At 34.6% G+C, this 23,985-nt stretch overlaps 2 protein-coding genes across 3 annotated transcripts; both read left to right on the top strand.

The window, feature by feature from the left end:
• The first annotated feature begins 909 nt into the window (after nt 1-909).
• LOC109860350 (multiple epidermal growth factor-like domains protein 10) lies at nt 910-8,556 on the top strand. The gene is made up of 12 exons (XM_020439362.1): nt 910-1,127; nt 1,300-1,378; nt 1,552-1,988; nt 2,349-3,283; nt 4,163-4,355; nt 4,489-4,588; nt 4,888-5,280; nt 5,539-6,093; nt 6,217-7,316; nt 7,625-7,791; nt 7,945-8,085; nt 8,267-8,556. Exons 1-12 carry the CDS (start codon nt 964-966, stop codon nt 8,338-8,340), a joined length of 4,338 nt encoding a protein of 1,445 aa, XP_020294951.1. The 5' UTR covers nt 910-963; the 3' UTR covers nt 8,341-8,556.
• Nucleotides 8,557-9,544: 988 nt separating this feature from the next.
• On the top strand, nt 9,545-23,310 carry LOC109860358. Of its 2 annotated transcripts, none has more exons than XM_020439378.1 (7): nt 9,545-9,857; nt 14,223-14,366; nt 14,952-15,113; nt 15,380-15,556; nt 16,822-16,962; nt 19,771-20,021; nt 20,207-23,310. In XM_020439378.1, exons 1-7 carry the CDS (start codon nt 9,572-9,574, stop codon nt 20,417-20,419), a joined length of 1,374 nt encoding a protein of 457 aa, XP_020294967.1. In that variant the 5' UTR covers nt 9,545-9,571; the 3' UTR covers nt 20,420-23,310. The 2 variants fall into 2 exon arrangements, with proteins under 2 accessions (XP_020294967.1, XP_020294966.1); XM_020439377.1 differs by having other exon boundaries at nt 20,204-23,310.
• The last annotated feature ends 675 nt before the right edge of the window (nt 23,311-23,985 follow it).

Below are 23,985 nucleotides of genomic sequence, written 5' to 3'. Positions count from 1 at the left end.
ACGCGCGCCGTCTCATTATCGCTCTTCGCATTCGTTCTCGCAAAAGATAGCTCAGATTAAATAAAAAAAAAAAGACGAGAATGTTATATATCCAATTCGCAGTAAACACGCGAATGTATATACAATACATATGTACAATATTAAAGTAAGATACATACATATGATCTTCGTAAAATAATTTATAATACTGAAATACTAATACTAATTTTAATACTAATAATACTAATTTTATAATACTGATTTTTCAAAAATTCACACATGTGTCTTAAAATTATTATTTTGAAAAATCAAAGAGATTTTAATATCATATTGTGTACATATTTTTTACTACGGTAACCTTTTCTCTCTCTTTCTCTTCTCTTATGGATAACCTCATTCAGATAAAGCAGATAATAAAATCATTTTAATTAATAGCTTTCTCTCGCGTACGATAGTTTCGTACGTACGTATTTTATCTAATTTATTTACATGTAACTTACTTTCAAAAGACTATTTTCTACAAGTTTTCGTGTTTGACAAAATCAAGACAAATCTTGCATCAAAATTGTATATTATTTCCTAAAAAAAAAAAAAACTTTTAACTTGAGATTTAACTTTGTTGCATTATCTCATCTGCTTTTACTTTTATGCATACGCGATCAATAATCTATTCACTCGACTAAACCTGTGTCTAATGAGTGTCAATTATGGCCCAGTTAATAGCAATAACATAATCGGTAATTATAGATAAGAGTAAAAGTAGAATTAAACTGGCGCGCATGTACGCTTTAGCCTCATTAAGACTCTTTGACATATCGATACGCATAACCGATAACCGTTTCCGTGAACGAGTGTTGCGTAGTTTAATCAAGAGAAGATGAAACTCGCTGTTTGACCCCTGCGACATTCTTATCGCTTTGCGATTTCCATTCTCTGAAACCGAAAATAAGTCCCCAGTAGGAAATTTGTGATCGTTCATGCAACATGCAGAGATCGTTGATTTGTCTGTCGATCGTTTTTACGTGCCTGAGTGCTAGCATCTGGGCGCAACAAGGCGTAAAGGGTGGACACCGACCACGTCCTGCGAATGGAACTCATTATCCCACTACTAATTCCTCACAAAACGGACTTTGCTATAAAACATTGCCGTAAGTAAACAACTTTTTAATTCAAGACAAAAAAAAAAAACAAATACAGTCTTACAATTTAATGCAATGTTTTTGCGTGTTTGCTTATTTTGTATATAAGTTTGTTAAACACACATTAAATAAAAAATATAATATACTATAGTAAGCGAGAAAACATCTGTGTTTATTTTAGATACAATCATGTCTTGGCTCTGAATTCCAGTGGATTACCTTACAATACCATTCCTCACCCACTCGGAGGCAGTCATTCTGTAAATATATCAGCTCTCTCTTTCGCAGCACGCTTTGTATAAACGTTGTAACAAAACTGTCGTCGAATATTAATTTTAAACAGTCAAACAAATTAAATTGGAAAAACTCGTGTCACTTGAATAATTTTCTTTGTGTGTGAAGTGTCAAATATAGATACATTTTGTTTTGTCAGCGTGACAATGGTTGGATCACAATCTTGGACTGTTGTGACGGCTACGAGCGTAATACGACGAGCGGTCTGTGCGAGCCGCACTGCGATCGCGGCTGTTTCGGCGGTCGCTGTACAGGACCAAACGTCTGCAGCTGCGAGCCAGGATGGCGTCCCGAGGAGGGCGTTTGTATGCCCGTCTGCAATTATCAGTGTCAAGAGAACGCCTACTGTTTCTCTCCCGAGGTGTGCGTCTGCAAATTGGGCTACGACGAAGTAAACGGTCAGTGCCGACCGATCTGTCCCGACGGATGCAGAAACGGAGAATGCGTGGCACCACGTGTCTGCAGATGCAGACCTGGATTCGTTCAGAACGAACGCAAGGAGTGCGTAGCCGCTTGCGAGGGCGGCTGTCCACATGGCACATGCAGCGGGCCGGGTGTATGCACCTGTAACGAGGGGTAATTAACGTCTATCCGTACTTTCGAATAAACATCGCGACATAACTTCGCAATATTTCTCGCATCAGCGATATTCCGCGTAATAATTAAACGATCCGACACTCAATGTATATTTGCAACGTATTTTTAAGGCGTGATGCTTACGATATCATTGATAAAGTATTGAAGTGTATGTTTATTAAACGTGTAATATTGCGTTATATGTGTGATGTTACGTTACGTTAGAATTAATTATACACCTTGCTTGCATATAAATTAGCCGTTTCGTAACTTTCATTTTTGCGCAAACTTTTGCGCGGATTGGCGTTAAACATGTGTGTATTAGACGTGACTAATTTATGTTATATTGTTTTTTTCAAGATACACCAATCCTACTGGTGATCGCGAGTCCTGCGTTCCTCACTGTCCTGACGGTTGCAACGGTGGCGACTGCGTTTCTCCCGGAGTTTGTCGCTGCAAACCCGGTTACAATCGTGATCCGCACAGCGGCAAATGTAATCCGGTATGTTCGCCGAACTGCAACGGCGGCGAATGCGTCGCGCCGAACGTTTGCAGATGCAGTCCCGGTTACACGCGCGATCACACCGGCAACTGCGCGCCAGATTGTCCGGACGGTTGCGACGGAGGCGAGTGCGTCGCACCTGGTGTCTGCGACTGCAGACCCGGTTACACGCGTTACAGCGGCAGATGCGTCCCGTCTACCTCAGGCTCGTCGCAATGCGGATACGGATACAGACTCGATCCCGATACCGGCAGATGCGTACTTGCACCCACTTCTACCGTGCCGACGCAGGTCGATGATTGCAGATACGGTTGCGGTCCGAACAGCATCTGCGTTGGACACAATCTCTGCGCCTGTCAGTCGGGATTTTCCATCGATTCCGCCACCGGCAGATGCATCCCCTCGCCGACCTCCAACTCGACCTTGCAATGTAGATACGGTTGCGGAGCAAACGGGCGATGCGTTGCGCCAAACCGATGCATGTGCGATCCAGGATTTCGTAACGATCCTGATACCGGTAGATGCGTTCCGCAACTACCGGGAGGAGACAATACGGATCCCAATTTATGCCAGCATCAATGTCTAAATGGTCAGTGTACCGGTCCGAATGAGTGCACCTGCAATCGCGGATACAAGCACGAAGATCGAGACGTCACGCGTTCCACATGCGTGCCAGTGTGCGTAGGCGGGTGTCCAAACGGTGTGTGCACTTTGCCAAACTATTGCATATGCAATCCAGGATACCGTAAGGAAGCCGGCGTCAAAGGCCGGCAAAGATGTGTCCCGCAAGAATAAACACGCTGATAATAACACATCGATGATATTTAGATTAGTTCAGAAAAAGATGACTGGTTTCAGATAAATAAGATTTGTTACATTCTCACTGAAGAATATATGTATCTACACAACTTGATAATAAATTATAAAACAAAAACCATCCATTGCATATTTGCATATAATTTTGGTTCCCTTATTAATAATATTTTGCAATTGAAATTGCTTTGAATAAATAAACTGGTTGCTACGCACCACATTAATAATAACATTAATAATAAACCACATTAATAATAAATTGTCAACAAGAATTTTGCATCCTTGGCCTAGTAAGTCAATTCAAGTTTCCGAGGTTTGCTGAAGAAAATGCAAACATTCCATTTATGCACCGTTAAACATGCAAATTCAATTTGTTTACGACATAAAACAATTATGCATTTTTAACAGTACAACTGCGATACATCTTTCTAACGATATGTGCAAAGTATTTCATAACACACACACACACACAAACACACACACACACATAAACATTGTATGCAATATATAAATATAAACTGTATGCAATTTTTACAAAATTTAAAGCAGAACAGGAACCAGACAATTCTTGTAAATCAATTTAAATATATTTATGATATTTTTGATGTGTGTGTGTGTAATAAAAGATTGCTTAATAACTTTGATACCAAGAAATGTAAAACTTTATTTAATTTTGTATTAAATAAATATATATTATGTAAATAATATATTTTTTCTCAAATAAAATATTTATCATTATAAAAGTAAAGCATTCTCACTCATATGAATTTAATTGTTGCTGATTGACAACAGCTTGACAACATCCTGTTGGATCTTGATAATGAACTATAAAGAGGAAAGTACGCCTCAGTCTAATGAGCGACGCGATATGCGCTACACGCATTAATACGTTTTCATCAATTGTTTGCTCGAGAACGCAGTTTTATAAACTTAGCAATGAAATTTTTGCATATTTTATTTGTTCTTTTTTTTTTAAACATTGCAATATTGCTTGTATTTTCAGAACAAATAGAAGAGAAACATCCAGAAGGCAAATGTTCCAAAATAGTCAGGTAAAATTTTATTATGTTTCCCGTGAATCTCAGTATAAGACAATGCTCATTAGTTACGCACACTTTTTATTTGATGTGATATAAAAATTAAAAGTAAAATAATCATATTGATACAATTGCGCGTTGCTTGCAGTTATCGAGTGTCCCGAAATGTTCCGTATTTCGAAACATTTAAAGAAAGAGTACTTGGTATATTTTATAAAACAAACACTCGGTGGAATTACAGGATTGAGGTAATATTTCAGCGTGAAATTTTTGCATTTTGCGCAACATGTGCGATGAAATAAGATAATATACATAAATACTATATGTGTCTTGAAACGCACAGATGTAAATAAATAAATGTGCTTAGTGTGTACATAACAATATAAATTTTTGAAATATAATAAAACAATACAAAACATATAAGACAATTTTTCTTCTGTAAGAAAAAAATATTGAAGAGTGGATTTTTATAAAGAAGATATAATTATAAAAAAAAAGTTTTCGTAAAAGATTTCACTAATTTGAAAAACTCTGTTTTTATTCTTAGTACGCTACGCAATATCGCAAAGAATTCATATGCTGTAAGGGATACTGGATGAAAACTCGTTTCCTTAATTATATACTGTGTGAACCAGACTGTCCAAGCACTTGCAAACATGGCAGCTGCAGCAGACCAAACGAATGCACTTGCAACGAAGGATATAGTTATCCAGGAGATCTAGTAATGGATTCTCTCTGTGTTCCTGTGTGCACTCATACTTGCGTTCACGGCAAATGTATAGCACCTGAAGTTTGCTTGTGCGATCCCGGATATTCAATGAACTCTGTTACTCACACTTGCGAACCCGTTTGTTCATGTCCCGAAGGATCGTATTGTTTGAAACCAAATTATTGCGATTGTTTAGATGGATATGTTCGCGCAGATGCTGATGTAACCCAGGTAATTATAAGAAGAAAGAATAATCTGGGTTAATATTCTGAATCGTTATTTTGTGTTGAATCTTTTACGTGGGAATCTTACTTGATGTTACGACTCTAATAAAAATATTGATAAAAGTTGAAAAATTACGTTAATTGAATGTAACGCAAAACTAAGTTTTGTCTCAATTACAAAAAGTTGATAGCAAAAGATACGATTGTGGAAAAAAACAATACGGCAGCAGTATAATTAAAATAATAATCTTTTTCTCTTCCTTAGGAACTTGATCGTAGCTTATGTACACCTGTTTGCGAGAAAGAATGTGTCAACGGCAAATGCACCGCGCCTAATAATTGCACTTGCAATAGTGGTTATTACAAATTTGATTTATTTGATTCATTTGTGTGCATGCCCGAGTGCGACCACGGTTGCAACTTCGGCAAATGCACGGCGCCCAATGTATGCACTTGCGATCACGGCTACACTTTAAAAAGTCCGAGTGTGTGTGAACCAATTTGCAGCGAGGCTTGTGTCATGGGTACTTGCATAGCTCCGGAAAGTTGCGATTGCTTCAATGGCTATGGTCTACTTGAGAATTCGAAGTACACTTGCGTGCCGATCTGCGAAAAAATTTGTCTCAATGGCAAATGTACCGCACCGGATGTATGCACATGCAACAAGGGATTCCGATCAAGCGACGACGAGTTGGAGAAGCATATTTGCCAGCCTCAATGTGAGATTTCGTGCGAACCATTTGGCGTGTGTACTGCGCCGAATGTTTGCACCTGCTTTGACGGATATCGTCTGGCTGATAAAGCGCAAACTAATGAATCTGTAAGTAAATTTAAAGTTCGAACTTTTGGATTACAAGATCAAGTTTTGTTTCCAAATTTGTATATGTTTTCCCTCACATTATTTTAATAATGCAATATTACTCAGAAAAAATACTTTTCACAGGATATACAATATTTCGCTCGGTATGCACTTCCGGATAACTCGATATGCAAACCTGTGTGCGACGCAGAATGCCTTAATGGATTCTGTAGCGCTCCCAATACGTGCAATTGCTATTACGGATATCATCCGTCAGACGATAATGCCAATATCTGCGATCCCACATGTAGCCAGAATTGCGTTAACGGCTTCTGCAGCTCACCTGAAAATTGCACATGCAACGAGGGCTATCGTCCTTCGAAGAACACTTCTTTGAACATATGCGAACCTTTCTGCGAAAGCGATTGCATCAATGGATACTGCAGCGCACCGAACAACTGCACCTGCAACGCCAACTATCGACCTACCGAAGGCAATCGTACAAATCTCTGCGAACCCATTTGTGATCCCAGTTGCAAAAATGGTATTTGTATACGACCTAATGTGTGCGAGTGCAATCCGGGTTACAATCAATCGACGCACTCTACGAATGAGTGCGAACCTGTCTGTCACCCGGCCTGTGGAACACATGGAATTTGTGAAGAGCCTGATCGATGTGTTTGCGAAAACGGATATCGTATGGTTTACTACGACGACAAGAACGACACTTCGTTCGTGTGCGCACCGATTTGTAATATCAACTGCGGCAACGGCACATGCGCAGCGCCGGATCTTTGTGCATGCTTCGACGGTTATCAGAATGCAGAAACGGGCAGATGCGAGCCCGTCTGTTCGATGTGCAACAACGGCACGTGCATCGCACCTGATATCTGCGAATGCGACGACGGGTTTGTTCTTGAAGAAGCGAAAGTTGACATCGAGGTATCTGACATCGAATTATCTGAATTCAAAGACAGACAGGGCAATGGAAGCAAATGTATACCGTATTGCGAGAGCTGTGATAACGGCGAATGCGTAGCGCCGGGAGAATGTCGATGTCACGCCGGTTTCGTGAAGATCGAAGGCACTTGCGTGCGCGCGTGCCGAAGTGGTTGCGGTACTCATGGTAAATGCATCGACGAACGCAGGATTTGTGATTGTGATTACGGATGGACCGGTGCGCGTTGCGATCAACCGACCATATGCGTATCAATTTTACACAACGTAGAAAATCGTACTGATCAGTAAGTACAATATATGAATTCAATATAAAATATTTTCTATATTTTATATTTTTACTGTAATTGTGTATACTTAAATCAAAACGATATATAACAATAATTACAAAGCTTCTGTAATTACGTATTTAAATATTAGAATGCAATACTTAAGTAAGAATACGTCTCCAAAGTGAATAAATAAACTAGAAAAATAAAAATGTTAAATATATGCACAGGAACGATTAATTTGTTACCGTGACGTATTTGGAAAATGAGTATTGTTAATATATGAATAATCTGCGAATCATTTTTATGTTTTTATTTTCTTGCAGATTAACTATTGTCGAGGAACAATACAATGTCACGATCGGACAAATATTTATAAATAACCCAACATGTTCCCAATGCAGTGATAAAATAAATAATGAGACACTGTGTTTTAAAATGTATACCAATGACACAGAAGATGACACACGAATTGGTTGTTTAATAAATGCAGGTTTGTAAAGCACATTTTTTTTACGATATTTATAGAAAAGAAGACATATCTTATTTTACCAATTGAAAAAATCGTATTATTAAGGTTTTTTACATTATTTACAAAAAAACTATGTACATGTGCGAATTTTATTTTATTTTTGATATTATTTAGAATGTCTTGTATTAAGTCAATATACAGATCACAAGAAAATTGCCAAACTAAGTGGAATCGCAGGTGTAGGAATATTACTTCTACTTGGAACGGCAATAACAACATATATATTACTACAAAAACGTCGAAATAGAGAAATGGGTATTGTTATAGACTTTTATAGTATCACAAATTGTAGATATATTGTATTGTGTTTATAATATACTCTTTTTCTTTTTGTTTCATATATTGTCTCTTGATTTTGAACACAATGACACATACAAATCACTAACAAGTCACTAACAAAATAATACACACTGGTAACTACATTATATTGTTTTAGGTAATGAGCAGATTACTGATCAACATAGTACATCAATGCAAGGACTGCTCGAAGGGAACACAAACACTTTGTAATAGAAAAAATTTACTGTAATAAATTAATAAAACTAAACTGATGAAAGAGAATTTTTTAATGCAAAAGTCTTTTTACTGTGGAAACGTAGTTTGGAAAATTTTTGATCTTGTATTTTTTGAATTTTGCCATCGTCATAGGAATTTTCAGATAATAAAGGTTTGACAGAAAATGATACTTGCAAGTGTTTATTAGTGTACCTGAAAAAAATATTTTATAATTATTTTATACTATGTATGTTGCAAGTTATATATAATAAAAGATTAAATAAAAAAAAGATGTATATTGTGTAGTACTTATCACGCATTGTTTACACAATGCTGTTTGTCTCATTGTATCTCATATCAGCAGAAAACAAAATATTTCACATAATTGTTTTGAAACATTATCGCAGGTCTATATATATTCTGAAAAAAATAAATTACCCGCAATAAAACTTCTTCTTTTTGATATTTGTGATAGATTAAGCACGCTATCGCGTGTTAAACACGAATACGGTCACACAAAGGGCCAAGCTATTTTGGCAACTTTCCTCAATGTCTCTTTTTTCTTTCTTTCTCTTTTCTCTCGAACGGGTGAGAAATTGGTGTATCTCGTCTCGATCAGTCTCAATTCGATAAAAACTACATGCATTCGCCATTCTCTGATCTCCGGGGAGAAAGACTCACGGTAACTAACCCTGTTCTGTCTCGATCGACGTGGCTCTCGGAGTCGACGCGACGAGGGAGGTGAGACGAAGGACGAGACGGAGTAGCGCGTCGGAGTAGCGGCCTCGGCGCGCAGCTGCAGCTGCGTCGTCGTTCTCCCTGCAAGAGAAGGACCTGCCCGCGACGTTCAGTGAACGAGGCGGCACGGTTTCGTGCGGGCATCCTGATTCGCATCTCCTTTATTTAAAACAGTGCTCGAAACTGCGAGACATTTCGGGAGTGTCTCGAAGACTACCGCGAGCCATCGAGCGCTCGCATACGTTGAAGCGGTTTTTGATTCTGTGTGAACCAAAGTATAACACACATTTCTGACGTTTTATTCATCACCGTATACGCGAAATACAGATATACATACGAACGTACGTATACGGAACGTACGAACGCAACATAGGAAGCTTCTCTGGGGCATCGTAGGCGTGTGGGCGCGCCGGGGGGGCGGGAGGGGGGAGGGGGAGCAGGCGACGGGGAAGGATGTCGATGCGCCGTCGGTGGTCGGTTTCGGGGGTTGACTCGCGCCGCGGGGGCGATGAGCGCATTTCCCTCCGCCCTGAGACTGACCTGCTGCTGCTGGCTTTTGCTGACCTGCCTCGTCGTCGTCTTCCTGATACCCGCGCCCTGTACCAGCGACACACCGCAGCGGGTGTCACGCCGTGCCCGAGATTGGCCAGGAGGTGATGATGATGCGGCGGCGTTGCACGGTTGGTCCAGCTACCTTGACGACGATGAAGGCGTTGAGACTTACGAGCGAATATCCAACGACGACAATGGCGACGACTTCGAAGACGAGGAATCCGAGAGAAACATCACTGCGGGTGAGTGTTCACACGATGGCGATCACATTCAGAACGAGTGTATATTTGTGGTTTCTTAAATGTGAATTGAGAGAGAGAGAGATTTGTGAGTGTGTATAGAAATCAACTCGAATTTAAATTTTCTGATCAGATCGTCGATTAAATTTGTTTTCCGAAATTTCGACAATTATAGTGTGTGAATATTTTTAAAGTCAAAAAGAAGTTATTAATAATAATAGAGATATTCTAAAGAAAGAAAACTTAGAAGTCAAATACCTGAATAAAAAAGCTCAATGTCTACTTATTGTGATGACAAACCGTTACTTGGTGAAGAGAGTCGTTTTAAATTATTAAACATTATCGACGAGTAGTTTTAATAGGTTTCTGACAATTTTTGACACAAGTGCACTATCAGTGACAAAATCAAAAACTTTGGTTGTACGAAATACGACGTTTTCGTAATACAATTCGTTTAAAGTTCGTTTAAAAACTCTGATTTTTATACTCTCATTTTAATTCATTTTTTAACTTTAAATTGTAATTATATAATTTCAATAAAAGTCTAAGATAAACGTAGAAAGAAATAGGATTGATAAATTTTTCTTACTTTTTGTGTATACATACTATATAAATTTTAGTGAAAATTTGATCAATTATTGTTTGAAACAAAATCTATTGTAGTTATCAAAAAATTGTGATTTTCAAATTTTGAGTGAAAACAAAGAATATCAGTGACATACAAACAATGCATTTATATATTAAATAAAATGAACAATTTTATATATTAAAAGATAAATTAATTACGTAATTAATTACAAGTTATTTATCTTTATAAAAACACTTGAGTAATTTATTTTATAAAGAACTGAGAAAATAATGTGTTCTTTTGCACATAGTAAAGAAAACTCTCTCTAAATAAGAAAATTTATCTTTAGACACACAAATAAAATAATATATATATATTAAAGGAAGAAAGAGAAAGAAGATAAAATTCTTCTCAAAGTTAAAAACCACATCTGAAACAAATACAAGTAAAATAATAAGAGATACAAGTAATCTTACACAAAGCTTATTGATGCCGCATTTAATTTGCAATCAAAGAACGTTCGATTTAGATGCTATATAATGCTCCATTTTCACAACAACGATCGAAGACGATATATCTCAAGGTTCATGCTCGCGCCTGCTCCACAATGTTCAAACACTTTCGTCGAGAATGTTCATCCGCCAAAGTACACACATCTTGTTTTGGAATACATTTTCGAGACAATGACTATTTGAATTTATTGTATTCAATATTATTTTAATATATAACAGAAATATTAATTTGTGCAGTTTATATATAAAAAGAAAACGGAAAAAATATAATTGTATAATTAAAATGTATATGTAATAAGTGTAGCTGTTTTTATAAAAATAATTTTTCTGTATTATCAAGATTATATATATATATTTTTATTATATATATTTTCTACAAATTTTTATATTTTTCTCTAAAAGAAGAAAAAATTTTTGTTAGATATAAGAATTGTGATTTTGTTTTAACAAATTCAAAAACTTGTCACTTATTATTTAGTTTACATTTTATTAAAACAATTCAAATTTAACTTTTGTTTTTAACCTTTTCATTACTTTATATCGTACGTATATGGTTTAATTTTCTTTATATAGAAGTTTAATTTTTTTTTTATTGCTATTTAACGTAGTAATATAAGTTATACAAATCTCTCGTCTTGCTTTTGGAACTTTTTTATTTCAGTTTTATAATAAAAATATATATATACATATATATACAAATGTGTTCTTTAGATTTTCTTATATTCGTATTCTCATATTCCAGAAGAAATTTCTAAAGAACGCCTTTAGCGCACGCGTCGATTTAACCGTGAAGGAACGCGTTCGTCTTGATTTTCGCGCCAAGCATGTCGTCCGGTATTGATTTTAATGGATGCTGCAAGTCTCGCTCTCTGGGCCCGCGTGTGTGAGTAAAAAGTGGCAACTGTGCACGTTCTCTTTTTTAAAAGTGAATTTTAGGGTGAGAATATTATGTAAAAGCTTAATGAAAATGATAAGGTGTATCATTCATACACACTTTCTGACCTTTCATTCATGTCCATCTTTTCAACGAGAAAGGAGCAATCGGATGGAACAGATTACTACAAAGAGCAGAAATCAACCGTAACATCGTTAATTAAGAATTAATAAAAAATTAATACACAAATTATATAATTAGTTTACAAAGAGAAATAGAATAGCTCTATACTCTTTACAATATTGAAAAACGTTACTTGTAACAATAGAAATAAAATATACAATGTTATTTTATTGGTGAGTATATATGTACAAAACTCTCTTAAAAGTGTTTCCAAACAAAATTTATTTCGTTTCATAATTAGTACGAAAACTACAATACGTGTTCGCATATGATTTAACTTTAGTGTAGCAGTACTCGAAGAAATAAATTTTTTCTTGCACAGTGAGAACATTCATATGATTAATAGCACACACAACTTTAGAACTGACACATTTCCAAGTTATGAAACTGATATGTACAAATATGTTTGAAACAAATGATTGAAGATATAATATAATTTAATTTAAGCAACTTCTTATATACATATATGTGTATATTGTCATTCTATATAGGTTTTCATGTTTAACATAATTTTTTAAATCTTTTACTGCTCTTACAATGAGTCAAAATGTAAGATTCAAAATGCTTTTATTAATTCAAATATAATTGTTTAACGATCATATTTGTTATTAATATAGCTGCACACACTAATCCATCAAGTGCTAAAAAAAGTTGCGTTGTACTTTCTGTAAATCATGCTAATCTAAATTTTCGCTCGATAAAGACGTGATAAAGTGCACGCAAAGTGGCAGTAACGCATACGTGCAACGAACTCAAATCAGTATGAAATTAAATATGTCTCGTGAAGAAATCTGAGTTGAGATGTTTTTTTTTTTTTTTCCAAGCAACAAAGCGCAAAATTCTCAAGGAATATATGCTCATCAGGAATCGACACAAACTATGTCGCGTCGACGCTATTATTCGCAAAACAATGAGTTCTGTAATATTGAAATCGCATTTACATATACGTATATGGCGCCATTTAAATGACGCGGAACGTTTATCGTCCACATGCGCTGTGGACTGTGTTATCATTAAATGAATACCGTAATACGGTAAACACATTTATGAAGAAAAATACTGCACAAGCAACTGATACACACAAATATAAAAAAATTAATATTTTATTTAAAATACTATATAATATTATTATACAAAAAGTATACAGATACGCATGCAAAGAATTATTCAAACATGTTACACAAAATGTGATCCACTTGTGAATCTTGATTTTAAAGAACGAGACGGGTAATGATTTTTTTTGTGGTTTAATCGAGACGTTTGTAATAAAAGTCGATTGTAGAACAACAGTGAGGAAATTCACTTATTCGAATCAAAGTTTTATTTACCTGCTTTTTTCGGAAAATGAAAAAAATTTCTAATTGTTCACATATTAGAGCTGCATTGTCATATATTGCTGTTTGAAAGCGTGCCAAGGGAGTTAACAATTATCGCTTGGCCTACTAATGAAACGAGTAGAGAATATAGTATAATATACGGTACACAGTTACAATACAGTCTGGTGTTAAATTGCACGGCAGCAAAGTTGGCACTCTGCCACTTGATTGTATTTAAATTTCCCCAACTGAATTATAAATTGTAAAACTTAGAATTTACATTATTTCAAGCAAAAATATGTAAAAAGCATGTATTGAAAATATGTATTGACAATACATAAATTTAGAAAGTTATAATTATAGCGCCATCATGTTTAATAGAAGCCACCCACATAGTCAGATTTATCGCCAATTATTTATTAACTTCTACATTAGCAAGCTTCTGACGCAATATATTAGATATTTCATAAATACACAATATATTTGTATATATATTATATACATAGTTGTATATATATATTTGTAAATATTTAGTTTTAAAAATATAACACACCTACATATATATATATATATGTATAAATAAAGCTTTTTGCGGTAATTTTTACTTGTAAATTATGCTTTAATGGAAACATGAGAATGTTATTGTACACAGAAATATTATCATTAATTTATTATTAATACAATTAACTATTAGATACAATAATTGAATGCATTTTCAGTTTAGTTACATATTAAAATATAAATAACTTGTATAAAGAATATCTCTTATCTGAAAATTATGAATGTATATGGAAGTCTCCGAAATTGATTAGACTTAGTAATTTCAAATACTTTTTATATTCTTTAATGAGAATTAAACACCGCACTTATTACGCTCAGAGCAAAGTTTTTAACATTCATATGGATCTTTTGCAGAAAAAGGAAAGTACCTTGGATCGCCTTGTGACGTCGAGTGCAATCCCGAACTACAGCACGTGTTCTGTGATTCAATCACTGGCTTCTGTGAATGCGAAAAGTTCTACCCCGTTCGTCTCGGGGTTACCAAGGGATGTGCCAAACGTACGTAAAAGCTAAACGACTAGTAACCCTCGCACCTAACAAGTAGGTCGTTCCGATATCATAACTTCCATGGTAACGGTCGGTGAAAATAAATGTTCGCGCTCTCCTAATAGCCTGAATGAAGTCCGGTGCAATGTGAAGAGACCGTGCAATTTATTGCTTTTACGTATTCAATGTAAAGCGCCGTAAAACCGTAAGCGCGTAAACGTATCGATCGGAAGAAAAACGTCACTCATAATCAATAATCTCGAACTATATGTTTAAAAATTAACATCAAGCACTTAATCGATATATTTTTTCTGATGATGTATTATTGATAAAACTATAAGTAAAAACCGGTATTATTTAATTATATAACGGTGAAATTTTCAGAATTTGAAAAGCGAAAGAGCGAAGTTTTGTTGAGAAAGAGAGAGAGAGAGAGAGAAAAAAAAAGATAAAGAGAGAAGAAAGAGAGAGTTAAAAAAGAGAGATTGAATTTATTAGATTTATCTGGATAGAACTTTAATAAATTCGTCATTGAATAAAAGATACGTTTCTTGGTAGTAAAGTCAGTCGTTTCAAGTAATCGATTCTTACTTCTAGCCAAAAGACTCGGAGAGCAGTGCTTCTATCGTGCAACGTGCACTTTTACGGATCAGCATTCGACGTGTACTCAGATTCAACACAATGCAGTGTGCGATTGCGAGGAGGGATATCACAAAGTTGCCCTATCTAGGCCTAACAAAAAAGTTTTCTGCGCGGAGGGTATGTCTTTTATATTTCCAAAATATTTCTTCAAAACTGCTCGATTATACCGAGTCAGATTTTAATCAAAGATTCCTTCAACAATTTTAACATACAAATTATCAAGCGCGCATCTGCTTTAACATCCAACACATTTCTCTAATTAATCATCAAGCAAACATAATAAATTTCTCCTTGTTAATACGGAATCTTGTATAAATGTATAGCGATATTGATCCGCGACGAGAGCCGCGTCCTTCTTAATAGGCCGTAATCTCTCTTGATAGATCTGGTGCTGATAAGTACGGACCTTCCGACCCTAGTCTGCATAGCATCGGGGATAGCCATCTTCACGGCGATGATATGCTTCGTGCTCAAACTATTCAGCCGGGCGAGGTATTCAAGGCCGCGGCATTACGCCAACGCCAATCATGCGCCATCCATGCTGTTTTCCAGTGATACGGGTAAATAACGACCAATTAATTCCGAGATTCTGAAAACAGTAGAAACTCTTCTCATGAGTTTCAAGAAAATTGTCATAATTGCTCAAAAATCTTCTTATACCGTTCTAATCGTTATAACGACACACAGTTAAGAGCAGTGATTTTGTTATCTTATGCAATCGCGCGCGCGCGCGCGCGCCAATGTTTTTCCGCTAAAATTGGATGTGTGTGTGTAAAAAAAAAAATAGTATACTCTTTGTTTCAAGAAACAAAAATCAGAAACTGTAGTAGTTATGTGTGGTGTGATTGATATGTGTGGACGCCGGTACTACTCGACTCTTTTTTTTACACCTAAAAAGTAAATCTTTTTTTTTTATATAAAAAGTGCTTTATATATAATTGACATTTTAATTTATATTATACTTGTAACACATTTATTGTTTATTAATAAAAGTTTCGAGTAAATTTCTAATTTGGGTTTTACAATATTTTTAAATTTCATTGCACGCGCCGTATTGTATTCTTGCATCAAGCACGCACGTAAGCCTGCATGTTCTTATTTACAACAATGATTCTTCCTTTTTCGTGGAAAACCTACTTTCGCTTCTTCGAAATCAATAAGAAGATATCTTTATATCGATAAGGTGTATATTTCGAAGAAGAGCGCATCTATTCTTGACTTGCTTCGTCTCACTTACGACGTCATACATCAAACTGTGCTTTAAAAACATTGAATGTAGTAACATTATAGTCTTCAAAAATAATTGGGAAGAGTCTAACAAGCACACGAGACATGAAATATAAATGTTTTATGAAACTAATTCGAGAAAGAAAATAAAAAATCTCAAAACATCATCGCACTCGCAAAGTTTTTGACAAAAATAAGTTTTAAAACATTTTATATTGATCAAAGAAATTTTTTTTCTTTTTTAGAAAAAAAAAGTGATAATAAGCGCGAAGAAAAAAAGAGAAAGAATATTAAATTTCTGTATAACACGTTTCTTCTTTCGCTTGACGAAGATGTAAAAGCCAAAGCATATATTCACTTTGCATAACAAATCAATCAATATCATAAATATCTCGTTGAATTGAACATTGTTAGATGTAGACGGCTTCGGTTTGCGGGATATCGTCACATGCAAAAGGTCAAACGATGCATCCATTATGTTTACGAGCGCGAAAAGTTTGAAAGCCGAGTTGGCTGCGATTTACGACGTGGACAGATATACATTTCCATGAAATAACTCGCGAAATAATAATTTATTGAATAATATATATTTCCGCAGGCATACCATTGACGCTGCACGGACGTCCGTCCTCGCGATCGAGCCAGCGAAGCAGCAGTGCCGGGCCCCTCAGCTGCGCGTTCACGAGGAGGCCAAGCAGCGGCGGCAGCCGAGGACCCCTAGTACCGGCGTCCAGAGCAGGTGCGGCACGGGCCGCAGCCATCTTGCTTATATCGTGTCACCTGCAGGCGACCAAAGGCGGCAACAAGCACCGACGTACCCTTAGTGACGTAGCCGAAGGATCGTCCGACGGCCTCGGTAGACGATCAACGATCTCTTTCTGTCTCTATCGCTCTCTGAGTGTGTCCCACGTTTCTCCGTACACACGTTATCAAACACCCTTTCTTCCCTTTCTTGATGTTTCTCGCTCTCCGTTTCCCAACTTGCTTTTTAAACGATAAACCTTATCGATACACACCGAATGTCGCGTTTGGTTTGGCTATTTCACACCGTTTTAAAAAATACACAGATGTGTGAAACGAGGATACTCAGAGAGAATACGCCTAACTTCGTTTGAGAAACGTCGGGTATAATTGTCCGCTGTGTTCATTCACGCAAATTTGTTGTCTTGACAGATTCATGTGTCCCGTCGTCGTGGCTATGTGTAATTATCTGTTTTTCTCTATATATAGCTCTGTCTTCATACTTCTTCATAAACATTTGTCTGTTACATTACCTATATGTTCGTCACCGCAATTTGCTTCTTGTGCTGGTCGGTGGTAATTGTGAAAGAGGGAGATTTTAATTGTGATATGTTAAGAGAGAGAGAGATTGGATTGGCGAAATCCGCGATATATAGAGCAACGATGCTTCATTGCCAGAACACGTTGTTGTCAAGCTGTTGCTGTTACATGGTCGTGGTAACTGGCTTGTTGTATCGATATATAGTTGTTTTAGATGTCCGTTAGCCATTTTATTTGAAATATTTTTTGACTCTTGATCGTTTCTCCGCGTCCCAACGCGTTTTATTCGCTGATGAACGTATTTAATTGTCATTTTAGAATACATTATGTAATAACTACATTAATTATCTCTATAAAACGTTTATTTTTACATTTTTGACAAGAAGAGCCAGTCGTTTGTCACAGTTCATTATCGCAATTGTTACTTTCTGCTCACGCGTCATATTTTTATGATTTTCTATCTATCAGTTTTACATGATTAGTGCAATTTATGACGCGCGTTATATGACGTTCTTTTTTCCTCTGCTATCAAAACACTTTCTTGTCTAATATTCCTGAAATACAGTTAATGAATGAGTAGTTGTGTAATACTGTATATAAACAACTCTCTACATAGACGCTAGATCTGCATATGTGAAAAAAACGTGAAATTGCAAAAGTAAAAAAAAAAAAAAAAAACGTAGCACAAGTGTGTTACGAGATAGCAAGATGGCAGCGGCCGATTTCGTTGCTCGTTTACAAACGAATGTTTTCTGGTAAGACGTAGAGAAACACGAAATCTTTACGCACTAGCTAGCTCGCTGCACACACATACACAATTACGCACACACAAATATACACGAACATCTCCACAAATGACAAAATAATTAATGTGTATAATATCTTTTAGAGAGTAGAGCTTGCTTTGTGCTGGTTTATATATTTTTTTATGTCAAATTCTTGCTTTTCAGTAATCTATATGTAACATAAATTGCGCCTGAAAATATGCATTCCAACTAAACTTGCCAATACGTCGAGCAGGTTACATACTCGCAGGCCCAATATTAATCTTTACAGAACGGATGAATTTTTAGACCACTTTTACAGTTTTTAATTAGTTTTCAATTTTTTGTACATGCATTTTTTCTTTATATAATAAATTCTATTATGCAAAGTTTATATAACATAACAATACAAAATAGTCGAAGTATAAAATAAATTGTTGTTATTATCCGCATCAATTTTAAAGTTTAAATATTGAAACTTGATATAAAATAAATATATACGGTAGAATATTTATATTTTTTATTTTTAAAGTTTTTTTATAACTACGTTCTCAAAGACTCTACTAAGTTTTGTAATAAATAATAATAGACTTATTGACAAAGTATTATTTTTATTAATTTGTATGGAAGAGATAATAATATTACATAAGATAATAATAATACATAATAAAATTGTACTTATAATTAATAAATTGTTGTTGCGCTAATATATTGACACCTTCGGTCTGTAAAGGTTAAAGTATGTGGTAATAAAACTTTGTTTTTTTATTTTAATGCTTTCTAACATTGTTAACTTTTGAAAAGTTTAATGCTCTTACATAATATGTAATTTTTTATATACTTATTGAAATTTTTTAATAATTATTTGCATTTTTAATAATTTTTTTATAATTAGACATTTTTGCTATCTGTTTAACAATAATCGTTTATGCATTTTTCTATTATACAAAAGTCGTTTTTTACAAATGTTATATACATATAGAATTTTATTACAAAGTACACATTATCGTACCCGAAATGTTTTTTATGACCAACATTTAAAATATTTTATATCAACTTATCAGCATGTTTCTATGATATCTAGAATTTCTTCTGAAGAATATTATAAAAAAGAAACAAATATTTAATAATTAATCTTTTTATCTTTAGTTTTATTTTTTATATATAAATAAAAATTCTTTGCTATTTTTACTCTCTTTCTCGTATGTTCATTCACGTTCCTATTTACTCAAGTTATAGCAGATTTCTTCGTAAGCTTCTTCTACCGCTTCATCGAACATTTCTCGCGCCGATAAAGGTACCGCAAGAATACATATTATGATCTCGCACTTAGAAACTCACAGTCTTTATAAAAAAAAAACTCTGTCTTGAAAAAACTTAGAACTTACGTACAATATTACAATAGATTCTCTTCTTCTTGTTAATCATATAATTTTTCTAGCGTAGACGACAGCACATTTACAAAGGATATGTCTCTATGAAACGACTCTTTTCTTTGTCAGGTTCCCGCCGTCCTAGTTTAGCGTCGGTCCATAGTTCGACGTCTTCGTCCCGTAGTTATAGCGCACGTCGACTCGAAAAAGAAAGAAACGAAAAGGAGCAACGCCAAGCACTTCAGGAACTTCGACTAGCAAAGCAGCGAGAACAAATGCAACAGCAACAGGTGGCGCCAACGCCTAGTCCTAGAACACCTCATTCCACAGACGAGTTGCTACCTTCAGTCGAAGAAGGGAAAGAAGTTTTTTACAACGAGGTAAAGTAACTTATATATACTTCAGTTGAGATGTCTGCCAACATCTATCATCATCTGTCTTTGTTAGTGATATAATTCAATGTTAACTTTTTAAAATTTTAAAATTATAAATGAGATGTCTACTTGATTCTATCATCTCATCTTTGAACAAATGCTATTTGTCAAGCAAAAATAATTTGCAGCAGGTGCCGACGACATCTGAAATATCAAATACAATCCCAATAACGACTCCGACAACGTCGTCGATGATGACGACGACGACGGCGACCACGGCAACAACCACTTCCAACGCGACGACAACCCGAATAGGCGAGACTACGCCTATAGCAACGCCAACAACGTCGATCTTCGGCATGAGCGTTGCGCCGCGGGCTTCCGATGATATTTTTCAAGTGTAGCCTTCGTCTAGATACGACGATGGTCAATGGACTCGCAGTTTATTAACGACTTTTTACCGTATTTGCAAGAACCAACTACAACAGAGCAAAGAAGAGTCGCGTACGTAAAAAAAAAAAAATAAAAGTGTGATAAAACACACGATAAAACACAAAGCTCTAATATATCTATTATATAGGTGTGCATGCACAAAATTATCGAAAATAAGTTAAAACTATATTCTGTCCACATTAAAAGTCCACATCAAATTAGTTCTCTGAATAAAAATAACACCACAAAATCTAACGATTACAACTATATTTTTGTTTCGAATTTTCTACCGAAAAAAAGTGCTTTGAAAAGAAAAATTTATATATATTATTATTTTTACTTAATATACGTATACACACACACGTGCGCACATGTACCATTTCTGTGATATGTAAATGCAGTGTTCGGTATCAGAATGATTGACAAAAAGAGAAATATCTGACACATATTTGATTCAAGTAACTCTTTGATTATAATTTACACACGTTTTAATTTTTTCTTCGCGTCACATAACATTAAAAAAAAAAAAAAAAAAAANAATACGTAATCGCTGACTTTTCATAATGTGGACAAAATATTATTGCAAATATTATTGCAAATACAAGGCACTTTCTGAATGAACATACTTGGGCACAAGTGTACTTAAAACGAATTAGAAGGTGACGGATGTAATAAAACATATTTTTAACTTGGTATTTGCACAGACAGATAAGTACTTATACGAATGCAGCTGAACATTCAAAAAAGAGCAAGGATTTATGGCGTAATTAACGTAAGGCAATCAATATGTGCGCGCAAGATGCCAGTTCTTTTTGAATGTTGTGACAAGCATAGACAGAGTTATTGAAAAATATTTAAATAACTATGTCTGAGTGCGAAAAAAAAAGTGCATTTACGCTTAGATATTTAACATACTATGCGAAGATTTGAAATTGATATATAACAGGAATATGCTGAATTATATAATCAGAGAACAAAGAAGAGTTAGCGTCTCAATGCTTTGAAATCATTGAAACAGAGTTTATGTTACCCTAATACGGTGTATTGGAAAGATACGTATCTTGCAAAAATATAAAAGTGTTTTTATAATAATGTAAAACTCATATGTAGATTTGTCTGGTTATCGTGGTATCACGGTTGTGCCACGATTACTGCGTGTGCACCTTCTGCATAGATATATATATTTTGTCTGAATAATTGAATCTTTTGGTATCGAAAATTTTCATTATACGATATTTACAGTCTTTTGTAAAGCTGTTGCAGAGAGTTTTTAAAAAAACCAAATATTTGTCAGAAACAAATTATATATAAGAAGAATTTAGCCAAGTTAATTTGTGATTACAATTAATTTTATATATAATTTACATATCACGCAAAATTCGTCACTACGTAATTACATATTGAAATCGACTTACACATTTGATGAAAGCATTGATTCGCTTAAAAACTAACATCACTATAGAAACCGTATCGTAAAAAAACTTTTTATGATTCTCACGACATATAAATATAATTGTGCTTGTTTCGAAGTGCAATAATAACAATGATTCAAATTTATATATCGAGATAAATCATATATTATATTATCTAAACAGATTGATCTCAAACTAGAGAAATCATTTTGATGTTAAAAATATCTGTTTTATGATTACATATTGTAAAATCAATCGTCACGTAATCATTTCGATTTTTCAAAATATACAATCACATATCAACAGTCGTAAAGCGCACCGTTTCGTTTTATTTGTCGAATAAAATAAAAAATCAATTTTGATCGAGTAAAATTATTGTATACGTTATGTTAAACTTTTCGCGAAATAAAAAAAAAACACGATTTGAGAGGAAGACTATTGAAGAGACAATCTCGAGCGGATCGAGGCTAAATATATTATATTTACAGCCTTAAGGAATAAATAAAAATGGGAACGCAATCTATTTCTGTTGACTCTTTACAAGTAATAATAATGAGATTGTAAAAGATGAATTGAGCCACTGCTTTATTGTACAGACGTTTTCTTCCTTTACTTATCTAAATAAGATGATGTGAAATAGTATAAGCAAAGATTTCTTCTCTCATTGTCAGTGAAACAGTTCTGTGTCAATTTGGTTTCAGACATTACTACAATGATTTATTTATTTAATTGTCAACTGTACATACACGATGTGATACATACAAGCTCTGTTTATATCGTTAGGTAACAGATGCAAAATATATAACTCTTATATCTATTAGTAGATATTACTGTATATTGTATAATGATATTACATTTGTTGAATATATTTGTTGAAATGAAATCGCTATACATTAATTCTTTTTGTTTGTAACTTTTAACGCGCACTAGAGATCGATTGTTATACAAATAAACAATCTAATAACAAATTTTTCTATTTTTTTAAATTGTCACAAAAATGAACTTAAATTATCGTATAAACAAATGTTTATTTTTAAGATAGTTTGTCATGTAAAAATGTTTGTCGTGTACAAAATTTGATATGGTGACTCAAAAAAGCTAAAACAAAATCTCTCTTTTTCATTCTGTGTTTGTTATATTTTTTTTCATATTCTCATCGAAATTTAACACAATCAAGCACAATCCGATCTCGTCGATCTCTCTCAAGATTGTTTCACGATTCTTCAAACTATAAGTTTCGGTCGTTAGATTCGCATAAAGAGCGTAGCAATATACCGATCATACACAAAGAAGCTATCATATGCGATTATACGTTCGTAACAAAGATTTATGAACCGGTCAGAAAGCTATAAATCTATTATTATAGTGAAACGTGTCGACATTGTCGTGTTCGAATAATTTATATACGCTGCCTTTCCCGAGTAAATAATAATAACAAAAAAAAAAAAAAACCAGAAAACGAAGAGCGTTTATATTCCAGAACGTTCTTATACACTTGCTGCGTAGCATAAACGCTGCATATGTGTGTGTATATATATGTACATATATACGCATATATATTTACACGCAGATCCATGTATAGACGTGACACAGAGAAATAAAATACTCGTACGTATCTGTTCGGCAACGATCGCACCTTGTTATCAGGTTCGATCGTAGTCGATCGATCTATTATCATTAAGATAAAAAATAAAAAATAAAAAAAATGAAAAGTTATACTACACACACAGCCTGCATTGCTCCGAAATATTCCATATTTGACTTGCCGCCTGATTTATAAAAGTCAATGTACAACGTTATCGTTTTATCCAAATTTTAAATGTTTACTGTAACATAAGATTGTAATATAGTCGTTGGGCCAAAATAAAGCTCTCGTTTTTCGATATAAGCATATATTCGATGCAGATCTGATTAATTTTTTTTTTTTTTTCCATGTAGACATGCGTGTAACGAAAATACAATTTTCATGTCTCTTGTGATAAAAACCATCAAGATAAATAATTGAAACCTTAATATCTAAAATTGCGAAAAATTAAAGTACAATATGAAATTGCTCAGAAAAACCTTTCGAAAAAACAAACTTACATTCGTGCATTATTGATCGTGTACATTGTTTTACTCTTTGC

The sequence above is a fragment of the Pseudomyrmex gracilis genome, unplaced genomic scaffold (assembly GCF_002006095.1).
Source record: "Pseudomyrmex gracilis isolate BER0280 unplaced genomic scaffold, ASM200609v1 scaffold_370, whole genome shotgun sequence".
Taxonomy (NCBI): Eukaryota; Metazoa; Arthropoda; class Insecta; order Hymenoptera; family Formicidae; genus Pseudomyrmex; species Pseudomyrmex gracilis.
The sequence above is the reverse complement of the archived record's forward strand: the minus strand, read 5'-3'. Positions and strand labels throughout refer to the sequence as shown.